At 50.7% G+C, this 13,184-nt stretch overlaps 2 protein-coding genes, 1 non-coding gene and 1 pseudogene across 3 annotated transcripts in view; 1 reads left to right on the top strand and 3 right to left on the bottom strand.

The window, feature by feature from the left end:
- TRRAP (transformation/transcription domain associated protein) overlaps positions 1-3,794 on the bottom strand; it is a 124,646-nt gene extending 120,852 nt beyond the window's left edge. The window contains exons 1-3 of the mRNA XM_028149310.2: positions 3,584-3,794; positions 918-1,078; positions 453-502 (exon numbers count right to left, since the gene is read on the bottom strand). Of these exons, the coding sequence (XP_028005111.1) occupies positions 453-502; positions 918-1,017 (150 nt within the window). The 5' untranslated portion in view covers positions 1,018-1,078; positions 3,584-3,794. The remainder of the gene's footprint in view (positions 1-452; positions 503-917; positions 1,079-3,583) is intronic.
- On the bottom strand, positions 580-791 carry LOC129149604 (small nucleolar RNA ZL1). The gene has a single exon (XR_008556479.1). It is a non-coding gene; the product is annotated as a small nucleolar RNA ZL1 (small nucleolar RNA).
- A 4,243-nt stretch (positions 3,795-8,037) lies between the features above and the next one.
- LOC129149247 (60S ribosomal protein L19-like) lies at positions 8,038-8,607 on the bottom strand (annotated as a pseudogene).
- A 2,534-nt stretch (positions 8,608-11,141) lies between these two features.
- HIGD2A (HIG1 hypoxia inducible domain family member 2A) lies at positions 11,142-12,078 on the top strand. The gene is made up of 2 exons (XM_008146132.3): positions 11,142-11,357; positions 11,674-12,078. The coding sequence occupies exons 1-2, from the start codon at positions 11,204-11,206 to the stop codon at positions 11,847-11,849; spliced, it is 330 nt and encodes a 109-aa protein (XP_008144354.1). The 5' UTR covers positions 11,142-11,203; the 3' UTR covers positions 11,850-12,078.
- Positions 12,079-13,184: the final 1,106 nt, after the last annotated feature.

Genomic DNA, 13,184 nt, shown 5'->3' with positions numbered 1-13,184 from the left:
CATCACTGCCCTAGTGTGAATAAAAAAAATACTTAATTAAAAAAAAAAAAAAAGTGCCCTGGCCAGGTTGCTCAGTTAGTTAGAGCATTATCCCAATATGCCAAGGTTGCGGGTTTGATTGCCAGACAGGGCACATACAAGGATCAACAAATGAATGCATAAATAAATGGAACAACAAATCAGTTTCTCTATCTCTCTCTTCCCTCCTCTCTCTAAAATAAAGAAAAAGAAAAAATATCAAACAACCAAAACCAAGGCAAGTATCACTATATGAAGAAGTTGGACAACACTGTGGACAAACTTGCAAATTTCACTTTTAGAATACAATAAAGTTCATTAACAGAGATAATGTTTTTTTAGTTACTATAGTAAAAAGGTTGACAGAAAAGCAATAGGAAAGCCCAGGACGATATTTAGCTCAAAATGAAAAGCCTAAAATATAAAGATCATACCTCAAAATTTTCGCTAACTTCTTGCATCATTTTTAACTTTGTTTCATCAGCTGTAAAATGACCAAAAAAATATCAGGTAATTGAAATTATGTTAAGGATGATCTCAAAATTACTGGATTTAATAAGAGAAGCAATCAGATCTTATCAGTTTGACTGTCATAGTCCCACAGAAGGCACATAACTAGTTCCCTACAACCAGTCACACACATTCATACTCCCAGACATACGTGTGCATGCACAGACAAGGACAGATACACACACACACACACACACACACACACACACACACACGTGCCTCTTCAGGGCTCCAGCCAGTAATGATCATCACTTTGCTTCTCCCCAAGGCAGAGAACAGAAATTCGGATAAAAGTTAATGTTATTATTTATCTCCAAGTGCACATTCTTTGAACTGAGATGAATGAGTCAAATTAATGCATTTCTTAAAGACAAAAAGGATCAACTCACGGGTATTTACATCTGTGAGAGCTGCCACAAACTGAAGATATTTTTTCATCAGAGTGGTTTGGTCAACCACTGTGGCCCCTTGTGTTGCAACAAATGCCATTTTTCTTTTGATCTAATTTATTTCTCAAGAGAAAAGTATCAGGTCCATGAGGCCACCCAGTCTATGAAAAGAAACATAAGTTAGCCAATTTATTAAGGGCACAGGTTCACAATCTCTATGAAAATCCTACTTAAATGCCTAAATTTATCTAAATGCTTTGCATTAATCCAGAATACACCATTCCCTCTGTTTTTATAAAAATAAAATTTACACCCTATCAGGTTTGGCTCAGTGGCTAGAGCCTCAGCTTGTGGATGGAAGGGTCCCGGGTCCAATTCTGGTCAAGGGCACATACCTCAGTTGCAGGCTCGATCCCTGGCCCAAGGTTGGGGTATGGGAGGCAACCAATTGATGTGTCTCTCTCACATCGACATTTCTCTCTCTGCGCCTCTGCCTCTGTCCCTGTCTCCCCGCCCCCCTCCCTCCCTTCTACTCTCGCTGAAAATCAATGAAAAAATGTCCTTGGTGAGGATTAGAAAAAAAAATTTAAATATAAACTTTACCTAAGCCCATTTTATCTACTAATTTTTAAACATGGCTTTTCTAGCCAGATGCTTTTTTCTACCATATTCCCTCCTTTCCCTAAACCAGAGGTCGGCAAGTTTTATATTATCTACAAAGAGCCAGATAGTAAATATTTTAAGCTACTCGGCCACAGACACCATATAAATGAACAAGAGCAGCTATGATCCAACACAATTTTACTTCTGGACACTGAAATTTTAATTTCATATAATTCTCACGTGTCATGAAACATTATTTTTCTTTTGACTTTTCCCCAACCATTTAAAAAAATGTAAAAGCCATTCTTAGTTCATGGGCTATATAAAAACAAGCAGCAGGCTGGATTTGGTCAGCTGACTGTGCTTGGCCACTTCTGCCCTAGGTGACCTGTTCTCAAACTTCAATGTACATTAAATCACCAGGTATCAAAAGTAGATTCCCAAGCATCACCCAGAGACAGTGGTTCAGACAGTGTTTCGGTGAGGAGTCCAGGAAGCTGGAAGCTGTTTGCAGCTGGCACATAGTAGGCACTCAAAAAATGCTCATTTAGCCCGGCCAGTGTGGCTCAATGGTTGAACATCAACCCTTGAACCAGGAGGTCACGGTTCAATTCCAGCACAGACAGGGGTTGCAGGCTCCATCTTCAGTAGGGGGAATGCAGGAGGCAGCCAATCAAAGATTCTCATCATTGATGTTTCTAACTCTCTCTCTCCCTCTCCTTGCCCCTCTCTGAGATCAATACATCTTTTTAAATGCTCATTTAATAAATGGAAAAAAATGCTCTAAAAAAAACCTCGGAAAGAGGCTGTTGTCAATACTTTGAGAAGTGCCACTTCACACTGAAAAATCGAGGGAAACTTAAGGCTCTATTTTAAAAGTCCTCACGAAAGTCTCTAGAGAACCTGGGAAATTGCTTTTTACTCATCCTCCTAGTATATATCGAATTTCACTCTGCCTTAAGAGCAGTTTCCTGACTTTTCTTCCAACAGACGCACCAATCACTCTTCTGCAGGCCTTTGAGAAGTTTTGTCCTGACAGACACACACTTCTGCCCCACGCGACGGGGACACCTTGACACCACAAAGCCCCTCTGGCCACTGTCCCAGAACCCCAGCACTGCCCGGTGCAGAGGGCACCCACAGCTGTTCCACGCTAGCACAGCCCCCAGAAGTCCCACTCCTCTGCCTCGAGGCAGCAAAAGGCCCAACGAGACCAAAGGGACGGAGTCTGTCAGTCCTACTGGACTGGATGATGACCAGACCACCGCTTCCTTTTTCAGGTCACACTCCCTCCTCCAAATGCTCAAGGCCCCACGCCCCCAGCCACATCCCCGGGAACCCAAGACTCAGGGTCACGGCCTCTCCCTGCCTAAGAAATTTCTAGTCGCCCCCGTATTTCTTAAAGCCTTGGATTCCTCCCCGCCCCCCCCCCCCTTTTTTTTTTTTTTTTCATCGAATTCGCCAACTCTTCCATTTCCCAGGGCCCAGAGAGGCCTGGCTCCGCTTTCCGGCCTGGGAGGGGCCCCATCCCGCCTGTCTGTGGGAGAGCAGCTCGGAGAACCCCCGGAGGCCGCGGTGCCAGGCCTAAGGCCCCGCGTCCGGCCCCAGGTGGGAAGACCCAGCCGGCCCGCACCCGCACTCGGGCAAACGGCCCCGCCTCCCACCGCCCGCAGCCGGACCCCGAGGCGGCGCCGCCGGGCCAGGGGGGGCGCTGTCCTCCCCACTACCTCCGCTCCTCGAGCCCGGCAGGCGAGCCAGGTGCCTGCGTGGAGGACGGGAGGGGGCAGGCTCGCCGGGGGCGCTCGGGGGAACGGCGCCCGAGTCCCACGCTCTATCTTCCCGGGCTCAAACGCCCCTCCGCTTCCCTCCTTTTGTCACCGTCCCCAGACGCCGAGCGCCCGCCTCCCGGGCCGGGCTACGGCAAGCGCCGAGGGCCAACAGCCGCGGCTCCCCAGCTCAGCCAGGTGGTGGCGAGGTTCCCGCGAGGGCTGGGCCGGCCTCCCTCCCGCAGAGCCCTCCCCGCGCCTGGGTCGCGCCGCACCCGTCGTCGCCGCCGCACGCACCTCCCGGGGCCGTTCCGCTCCTCGCCCACGTTCACCCCGATTTCCGCGGCCGGCCTCCCGCAGCTCGGACCCACGGCCACAGACGAAATTCAGGCTCTGCAGCTCGGAACCACGGCCACAGACGAAATTCGGACGCGCGCAGTCCCGCCCCCGCTTAAAACCGCTTCGCCCGCCGCGGGAGGAACTGGCCCAGGCGCCCCGCCCCGCGTGGGTGTGGCCTGGGCCGCGGCGCGGGTGGGGCTGTGCGGCGCAGGTGGGCCCGCCCGGCCCTTTAAACCTCGCCCCTGTGGGCGGAGCCGCCGGCAGGGATGGAGCCGCGGGCCGTCTCCGTGCTGCTCCGCTTGGCTCCTGCTGCCCTCAGGCCCCTCGCAGGAGCCAGGCCCGGGAGGGTGCGGGACACGCTCGCCGCTGCTTCCGGGGGTTGGCGGCGGTCTGGTCGGGGAACAGCCACCCCGGAACTGAACGTGGCGGGCAAGGGGGGTTTTCTCTCCCGCTGCCTTCATAGGGTCCTTCTTAGCCCCAGACGGGGCGGGGGAAAGGAGGGTCTTAGGGAAGTGGGAGGCTGAAGACTGACCGATACCCTGAAAGCAAGCAAAGGAAAGTCCTGGTGTTCTGCCTGGAAGTGGCGACTCGCTCATTTGTTTTGCTGCTCAATCACCCGGAGGCTGGAACTCAGAGGACAGACAGCTTTCTGTCCCTTTCAGCAGACGCCTCGGTCCAGGCCGGAACAATGATGAGACGGGAGGCGGGGGGAGAGTGTGCAGACGCCCTGATGCTCAGGTGCGATGGCGTGGGCTGGAGGATAGGCCCTGGAAGAGAGAACTCTAGAACAGCGCAAAGCTTTAAGGAAAAGGTCTAAGGCGAGACCCGCGAAAACCCTAAAATACCCATAGGTACGCAGGTGCCGTAGGAACTGCAAACCAGCAGAACAGTGATGGGGGGGAAGGGGTGCCGGCGGGCGAGGGGGGATGAAATTAAATAGGGGAGGACATGTAACGCCAGGGGTGACCAGAAAGAGAGTGGACCAGAGAAATGGCGAAGGCTGGACCAGCGATGAGGGGAGAACCTCACTGGAGCAGGAAAATTGACCTGAGAAGGAGCGGACTTTGTCAACACCAGGAACCCTGCCTCGACCAACCTTTCCTACCTAGGCCCCACCCTAGATCTCTGGCTCAATGGTCACTTTTTTAAAAAAATCTATTTTTCAATTACAGCTGACAATTTATGTTTCAGGTATATAAGATAGTGATAGACATTTATATACCTTATGAAGCGATACCCCAATCAGTACCCATCTAAATCGTACATACCTATTACAGTATTATTGACTATATTTCCTATGCTGTACGTTATATCCCTGGGATAGTAACTATTTTTAATCATTTTTTACTTTTCAATTACAGTTGACATACAATATTATATTCTTCTTAGGTGTACACCCCAGTGGACTAGACATTATAAAACTACTAGAAGCCCGATGCACGAAATTCGTGCACGGTGGGGGTTGTCCCTCAGCCCAGCCTGTACCCTCTCCAATCTGGAACTCCTGGAGGGATGTCCAACTGCCCGTTTAGGCCCGATCGGGCCTAAACGGGCAGTTGGACATCCCTCTCACAATCCAGGACTGCTGGCTCCCAACTGCTTGCCTGCCTGCCTTCCTGATTGCCCCTAACCGCTTCTGCCTGCCAGCCTGATCACCCCCTAACCACTCCGCTGCCAGCCTGGTTGATGCTTAACTGCTCCCATGCCAGCCTGTTTGCCCCCAACTTCCCTCCTCTGCCAACCTGGTCACCCCTAACTGCCCTCTCCTGCAGGGTTGATCACCTCCAACTGCCCTCCCTTGCAGGCCGAGTGCCTCCCAACTGCCCTCCCTGCTGGCCATCTTGTAGTGGCCATCTTGTGTCCACATGGGGGCAGCTATATTGTGTGTTGCAGTGATGATCAATCTGCATATTACTCTTTTATTAGATAGGATAGAGGCCTGGTACATGGATGGGGGCCAGCTGGTTTGCCCTGAAGGGTGTCCCGGATCAGGGTGGGGTTCCCTTGGGGCGTGGGGCGGCCTGAGCGAGGGGCCTGTGGTGGTTTGCAGGCCGGCCACGCCCCCCTGACAACCCAAGCGGAGGGCCTGGTATCTGGAATTTATTTTCCTTCTACAATTGAAACTTTGTAGCCTGGAGCTGAGCCAAGCCTGCTGCTCCCTGAGGGGCGGCAGCCATTTCTGTGGCAGTTAATTCACCTTCTACAATTGAAACTTTGTAGCCTTAAGCAGGTGAGCCCGGCCAGGGTGTGCGTAAAGCTTTGCTTCCCCTGTTGCCGCCGGCAACCCTGGCCTGCTCTCTCAAGCTCCATTCTGCCGCCATTTGTTTGAATTTGTTTACCTTCTATAATTGAAACTTTGTAGCTTGAGCAGAGGCTTAGGCCTGCAACGGCTGTGGAAAGCTTGGCTTGCTCTGTTACCTGGGAAACCTTGCTCTCTGTGGCTGTAGCCATCTTGGATGGGGTTAATTTGCATACTCGCCCTGATTGGCCATGGGCGTGGCTTGGCTGGTGGGCGTGGCTTATGTAGCGGAGTGATGGTTAATTTGCATATTATCATTTTATTAGAGAGGATTAAGGGATCATCCCAGAAAATCTCATACCCATCTAATAACATAATTAGATTATAGACTATATTCCCTAGGCTGTACTTCACTTCCCCATGACTATACTGTAACTACTAATTTGTACTTCTAAATCCCTTCACATTTTTCACTCATTCCCCTAACATCCCTCCCATCTGGCAACGGTCAAAATGTTCTCTGGCCCTAGCTGGTTTGGCTCAGTGGATAGAGCTTTGGCCTGCAGACTGAAGGGTCCCAGGTTCGATTCTGGTCAAGGACACATGCCTGGGGGCAGTGCGGGAGATAGCCAATCAATGATTCTCTCTCATCCATGTTTCTATCTCTCTCTGAAGTCAATAAAAAATATCTCCCTTCCTCTCTGAAATCAATAAAAAATATATATTTTTTTAAAAATGTTCTCTGTATGTTGTTTCTGTTCTGCTTCTTTGATTTTTAGATTCAATTGTTGATAGATATGTATTGCCATTTTATTGTTCATATTTTTTTAATCTTTTTGCCTTCTTCAATTCAACATTTTATGTAATACTGATTTGGTGGAGGTGAACTCCTTTAACTTTTTTTTAATCTGGGAAGCTCTTTATCTCACCTTCAATTCTAAATGAAGGTAGTGATCTTCATTGTGTAGTGATTCATCTTAGTTGTAGGTCCTTGCTTTTCATCATGTTGAATTTTTTTTTAATTTTGTTAGGTAGATAAAGGCAACTTTTATTAAATGATTGAGCCATGTAATTGCCAAGGCCACTGTGTACAGGTAAGAGATGAAGCTTTATTTCTTATTCCCTTTCTCCTTGGACAGTCTTTTTTTTTTTTTTTTTTTTAAGCAGTCATGCCCTCAGGACTCATGCCCTCAGGACTCATCCCCTTAAGACAAGGGAGTCACACTAATACCGGCTCTTGACTGCTCTGACTTTTTTTTTTAATCCTCACCTGAGGGTATTTTTTCCATTGATTTTTAGAGAGAGTGGAGGGAGAGGGAGAGATAGAAACACCAAGGTACATGTCCTGTGCCGGAAGCCAATTCCAGCATGTCATAATTGCAAGTTTCATAGGAAGGTTGATGGAACTTGGGGACTCAACAAGGGCTGAGTCACATATGGTATCGCCTGTTGGGAATGGCAGAAGGCATTTCCCCAAACCTGAAAAGGATGCATTAAATTGATTGCTAGCTGCCAGACAGCTCAGGGCATCTTAATCTACATGTTATTGCCTCCTGTTGGCCAAACACCTGAACAGCCGAAGGCAATTCCCCATTCTGACAATGGACTCTGTAGACCAGTGATGGGCAACCTTTTGAGCTTGCTGTGTCATACTTCGCCAAAAAACTGAGCATAACTTGGGTAGTGTGTCACTTTGAGGAAAAAACATTATTTCGCAAATGTTTCATCCTCAGGAGCAGCAAATGTTTCATCCTCGGCATGCGGCCGCGTGTCATCAGAAATGGCTACGCGTGTCAGTGCTGACATGCGTGTCATAGGTTTGCCATCACTGCTGTAGACGAAACCCTACCCTTTGATGTGTATATCTCCACCTTGCCATAGGACAAATTGTGTTAATAAAAAGCAAGGGGTCCTGAGACAAGGAGAACTTAGTTCCTTTGGCTAAGCTTCTCTGTCCCCCACCCCCCATATGCCTTTCAAAATTATGTTTCATCTCTGGACTCTTATTTAATTTACGCCCAGCCCCTTCTCCAGATTCCAGAACCCTTCTAGATGCCGGATCAAGACCACCGGCGTTAAATGGCACCCAACATTCAGCATTACCCTTGACCTGAATCGAAAACAGGACCCTTCAATCCACAGGCCAACGCTCTATCACACTGAGTCAAATGGGCTAGGGCTCCTTGGACAGTCTTGATTTCTCCTTCTTGGCCTGGAGCTATTCTTCACGGCGCTTGCAAGCTTCCTTGGTTTTAGATCTGTGGGCCTCAGCCTTGTCAGCCAAAAGCTTCTTTCAAGCTTTGTCTGCCTTCAGCTTGTGGATATATTCCATAAGAGTCGCTTGTTTTTGAATGTTACTCTTCACTTTCAGGTACAGATTGTGGTACATGTACCAGTCAATCTTCTTAGATTCACGGTATCTTCTGAGTAGCCGGCAAGGAATTCTCATCCTCTTCAACCAGGTTACTTTCTCAGCCATTTAAACACTGGCAGTACTCTTTTGCTTATTTATGCCCATATGCCGGCTCTTCCTGCGGGCCAAGGTATTTTCCTGGCATCGAGCCCGGGGATGGACAGTCGCAGGCTTCCAGATAATCAGCCTATCTTTGATCACCTTCTGAATCTACTGATGGGAGTTGGCATTGGCTATTTCATTGGTCTCCTTGCGGTTCAACCAGACCTTCTTTTAGCCACAGCAGAGGACACTGGAGACAAGCCTCTTTTGAAGCCTGATCATACTCATGACTGTTGCCACAGCAGCAAAAAGCCACTTTGAATACTTCTTGCCACTCCATTTTGGCTTGCAAAGTTGGTGTTGAGAAATCAGCTGACAGTCTCACGGGTACTTACTTGTAGGTAACTAACTACTTTCCACTCTCCTGACCCTGCCCACGCCCTGTGGCCATGCTGGTGGCAGGCACCTAGAGGGACAGTGGTGTCTGCGTCAGAGACATGAACACAGAAGGCAGGCGGGACACGTCTTTGCATTGTTTGCTGCTCTTGGGATTGAAGTCACACAGCTGGGCCCCTTTCTCCCACTCTGTGCCTGGGGTTCTCTCCTCAGATGCTCTGCAGGTGGAGGCAGAACAGGTCTCAGAGCTGCCTGCCTTTCCCCTGAACTAGTGATGCTCTGCTGCCACTGAGCAAAGCTGCTTTGCCCAGCCTACTCTGGGGTACTTTATCCAGAGGTACCCAGGCCTGTGCCCTCTGACCTGGGGCCCCAGGAATAACCTTGGCATAGGAAGAAGCCTGGTTTGGTCCTGCCTTAGGGCCTCTTCACTTGTCACCTCTTCCAGGAATGCTCTTCCCCCAGACCTGTTGCTCATGGCTTATTGTTTCTCATCATTTAGGACTAAGTGAAGGCCTCGCCTCCTCAGAGAGGGCTTCCCTTGCCACCCTAACTAAAGTTTCCTCCTATACCTCCTACACCCCTGCCCCACCCTCAGCACTCTCTGGTCATTACCTCTCCATCAAGAGTTCCCCACCTGGCCCTGGCCAGTTTGGCTCAGTGGATAGAGCGTCGGCCTGCGGACTCAAGGGTCCCAGGTTCGATTCCGGTCAAGGGCATGTACCTTGGTTGCAGGCACATCCCCAGTGGGGGGTGTGCAGGAGGCAGCTGATTGATTTTTCTAACTCTAGTCTTCTCCCTTCCTCTCTGTAAAAAATCAATAAAAAATATTTTTTAAAAATCAATATATATTTAAAAAAAATTTTTTTTTTAAATCTCAGAACTCTGTGTGCCCAAAGGGCCATGCAGTCAGTCATTCTACACGCATTCCCCCAGCACCTGCCTTGGGCCAGGCTCAGGATTTCTAGGCAAGGTCCCTGCACTCATGCAGTCTGGTAGGGGATGTCAAGCAGATTAAAAGGCAGTTATGCCTGTAATAGGATTGTTAACAGGAAGTATGGGGCAGTGGGACAACAGGACACTGCCACAGCCTGGGAGCAGGAAATAGTGGTAAGGAAAGCTTCCTAAAACTGGCATCTGAACTGGGTAAAGAAACAAGGTAAGGGGACAGCCTAGTCAAAGGCCTGAATTTGGGATGCTATGAAGGATAAAAGTTACAAGGCCAAAAGCAAAGGCCCTCAGGTGCTCGGCTGCAGACTACATCCTGAAGGCCGTGCTGGCAGTGCTTAGTGGCCAGGCAGGGCCGAAGTCTAAGCAGGGAGAGTCCAAGAAGGGAGGGCTTTCTGGGACAGCCTAGTTTCCAGCCGAGAGTCCTGATGGTGTGGAATGGAGGAGCTGCCTTCAGGAGCCAACGGGACGGACATTATGTGAAAGCCTAGGCTTACTTGTTGGAAAGACTTGACTACAAACCCCCCATTAACACTTCTCAAGCCTGTTCTTATCTGTAAGATGAAGATAAAACTACAGACCTCTGTGGGTTTTATGTTTAAGGATCTATGTAAGAACACTAAGCTCTTCTTTCCAACAGCAGTGACTTCTAGAAATAAAACAGGAATAAGAGGATTTTTGTTTAGCTGAGGACAAACTATCAAGACTAAGAAAATGCCCAGTGCCCACCCCCACCCTCTGCTTGGGAGGGGGAAAATACAAAACCATCAGAGAAGTAAAATACCTTTGTTTTATTATATATACAATATATTCAAACAAACCACCCACTCTGAAAAAAGCAGTTTCTTGCTTTTCCTAGAGCCCCAGAATAACATAAATTGAAGCCTTTGGGAGGCAGTTCCTTCCCCAGAGAGGGAGTAAGAAAGAAAGGAAGCGAAGAAGAGGGATGGAGGCGAAGAGGAGGGGTGGAGGCGAAGAAGAGAGGGAGGGAAAGAAGAGAGGGGAGGAGGGAGGAAGGAAGATGTTTTGATTCCATGGGGGTTTCATCTGTAGTAACATACCCCTCCTTGCCATAAATCCAGGCTCCAGTTCTCCGATCCAGAAAGTCTCGGTCAAGGGCAGGCCCCGTTTCCTAAAACCCGGCTGCCTCACCACCCGATCCGTAGCGCTGCCATCCGTCTAGCATCCCGGTTAAGACGCTCCGGTTAACATTGTAACCGAACTTCTGCCTTCGGGTCTCCCTCTTCGCCTTTGAGCATCCCGCTGACCACCGTACCCGCAACTCAGACTGCGCGCCTTCACTTCCAGCACCTCCTGTAGCGGACTCCTTCCAGCGGGCACGCGCAGGGCTTCGCAGGCTTTCTGGGAAATGTAGTCCTCCCCGAGAGCGATACTATGCTGATTACTACGACTCCCAGAATGCAATGAACGGATACGCCTGCGTACAACGCTCAGGAAAGTCCTTTTCTCCGCCCCCTTTCATGACTTCATCGGGAGGCGGAGTTTAGTGTCCCCATTTTCTCCAGCTGCGGTTACCCTAGACATGGCGACTCCTGGCCCCATGACTCCAGAGGCACCCTTTGAACCATCGCAGCCCCCAGTTATTGAGGGTTTTAGTCCCAGTGTCTATAGCAATCCGGAAAGCTTCAAGGAAAAGTTCCTTCGCAAGACTCGCGAGAACCCAATGGTACCCATAGGTAAGCCGGTACAGTAGGAACTATAGATGGAGAGGACAGAGCTCTCGGGGGAAATAAAATAGTGAAGGACCGGGGACGCCAGGGGGGACCGGAGATGTGGCGAAGAGGCCGGGCGGGGATGAACCTGATTGGCGCAGGAGCCGGGCGGGATTCGAGGGGGCGGACTCTGTAACTTCGGGGACTCTGCTGGGACCCACCCCTCCAGCCTCTCCCCGCTCTGGTTCTGAGACCTCAGCTCAGGAGAAAGAAAGTCCAAAGCGGGGAGGGGCCGCTGGGGCCGGGCCCGCTACCCCCACCTGCTTTGTACCCTCCTCAGGCTGCCTGGGCACGGCGGCCGCCCTTACCTACGGCCTCTACTGCTTCCACCGGGGTCAGAGCCAGCGCTCCCAGCTCATGATGCGCACCCGGATCGCCGCCCAGGGCTTCACGGTTGCAGCCATCCTGGGGGGTCTGGCGGTCTCCGCGATGAAGTCTAGACAGTCTAAACCCTGAGCCCGGAAAGCTCCGCGGAGATCATTCCCAGCCGCAGGAGCAGCCAACGGCCCTGCCACCGAACCCATTCCCTCTTCTCCCCCGACCAGCCCCCGTGTCAGTGGGGAGGAAGCGGCCAATTGATACTTGTGTCTGGACTCTCTGGTTCGGTTCGGTTTGGGTATCGCATCCTTCTATTTCTGCCGCACTTTCTCCACTTCCTACTTAATAAACTCTTACTTCACTTGTAGTTTTATGAATTCATTCTCAATCTCACCCTCAAGATTTTAGGAGAAAAAGAAACACAAAACAAAAGACTGCAGCGGCCCTTAGAAAAGGAGAGATTCCGGAGAGTGGTAATATTTGGAGGAGGGGGGATGGGGACTCTTTCCAACAATTTCCCAACTTTTCAGTAGAAAAACCTGCCCTCAGATGAGGCTTGTCACGGTGCTGGCGGGGGCAGGGGCTTCGGCCCTCCGCTGCTCCTGCTCCTCGCCCACTCCCACCCCGGAGAGCACCTGGGACTCGGCTCACCTAGACCCCCTGGCGAGGTGCCTGCGGCATCTAACGGAGCAGGAGGCTCCCGGAGAGCAGCCTGGCGTGGTGGGAAGGAAGCAGGCTGGAGCCTGTGGTCGTTGCTCGGACCCCGCCTGCGCGTGCCCAGTGCCCGAGTTACGGAGGAAGGGAGCTCTGGGCCCTGAGCAGAGAGAAGAGAGGCAGCGCCCTGACTTCTGCTTTCGCGTGCACCTCGCCGGTGCTCCTGGCTGTGGTCAGCTCTACCGTGTGGACTCCGACCGGGTTTCTTCCGTGTGCTCCATCAGCTTCAGCACCAGCTGCAGGCTGCCAGGGGGGTACGGGAAAGTGAAGACACCGCCACTTCTTGAGCCCCAGCACAGCCTTGATTTCTAAACGGAGGCGAGTGACCAGGGCCAGCTAATCCGCTTGCCCCACGATGGACTCTCAGCGGAAGGCAGAGGTGATGCGTGTAGGGCAGTCCATTGTGGTGTCCCTGGGCCTCAAGGTTCAAGGAACAGACATGGATTGGTGAGGAAGGCGGCACTCCTAAAGGGGATGGCCCCTTTTTGTTTGTTTTTGTAACTGCAGGCATTATTGTATCTCTCCAAAAAGATACATTGAGCCCTAGCGGTTTGGCTCAGTGGATAGAACATCAGCTTGTGGACTGGAGGGTCAAGGGCATGTACCTTGGTTGCAGGCTCATCCCTGTCGGGGGGTGTGTGTGGTAAGCACCAATTGATGTGCTTCTCTCACTTCGATGTATCTGTTTCTCTCCCTCCCACTCTCTAAAAATCAATGGAATAATATCCTCGCTGAGGATTAACCAAAAAATAAACTATT

This window comes from Eptesicus fuscus, chromosome 6, assembly GCF_027574615.1.
Source record: "Eptesicus fuscus isolate TK198812 chromosome 6, DD_ASM_mEF_20220401, whole genome shotgun sequence".
Lineage (NCBI taxonomy): Eukaryota > Metazoa > Chordata > Mammalia > Chiroptera > Vespertilionidae > Eptesicus > Eptesicus fuscus.
The sequence above is the reverse complement of the archived record's forward strand: the minus strand, read 5'-3'. Positions and strand labels throughout refer to the sequence as shown.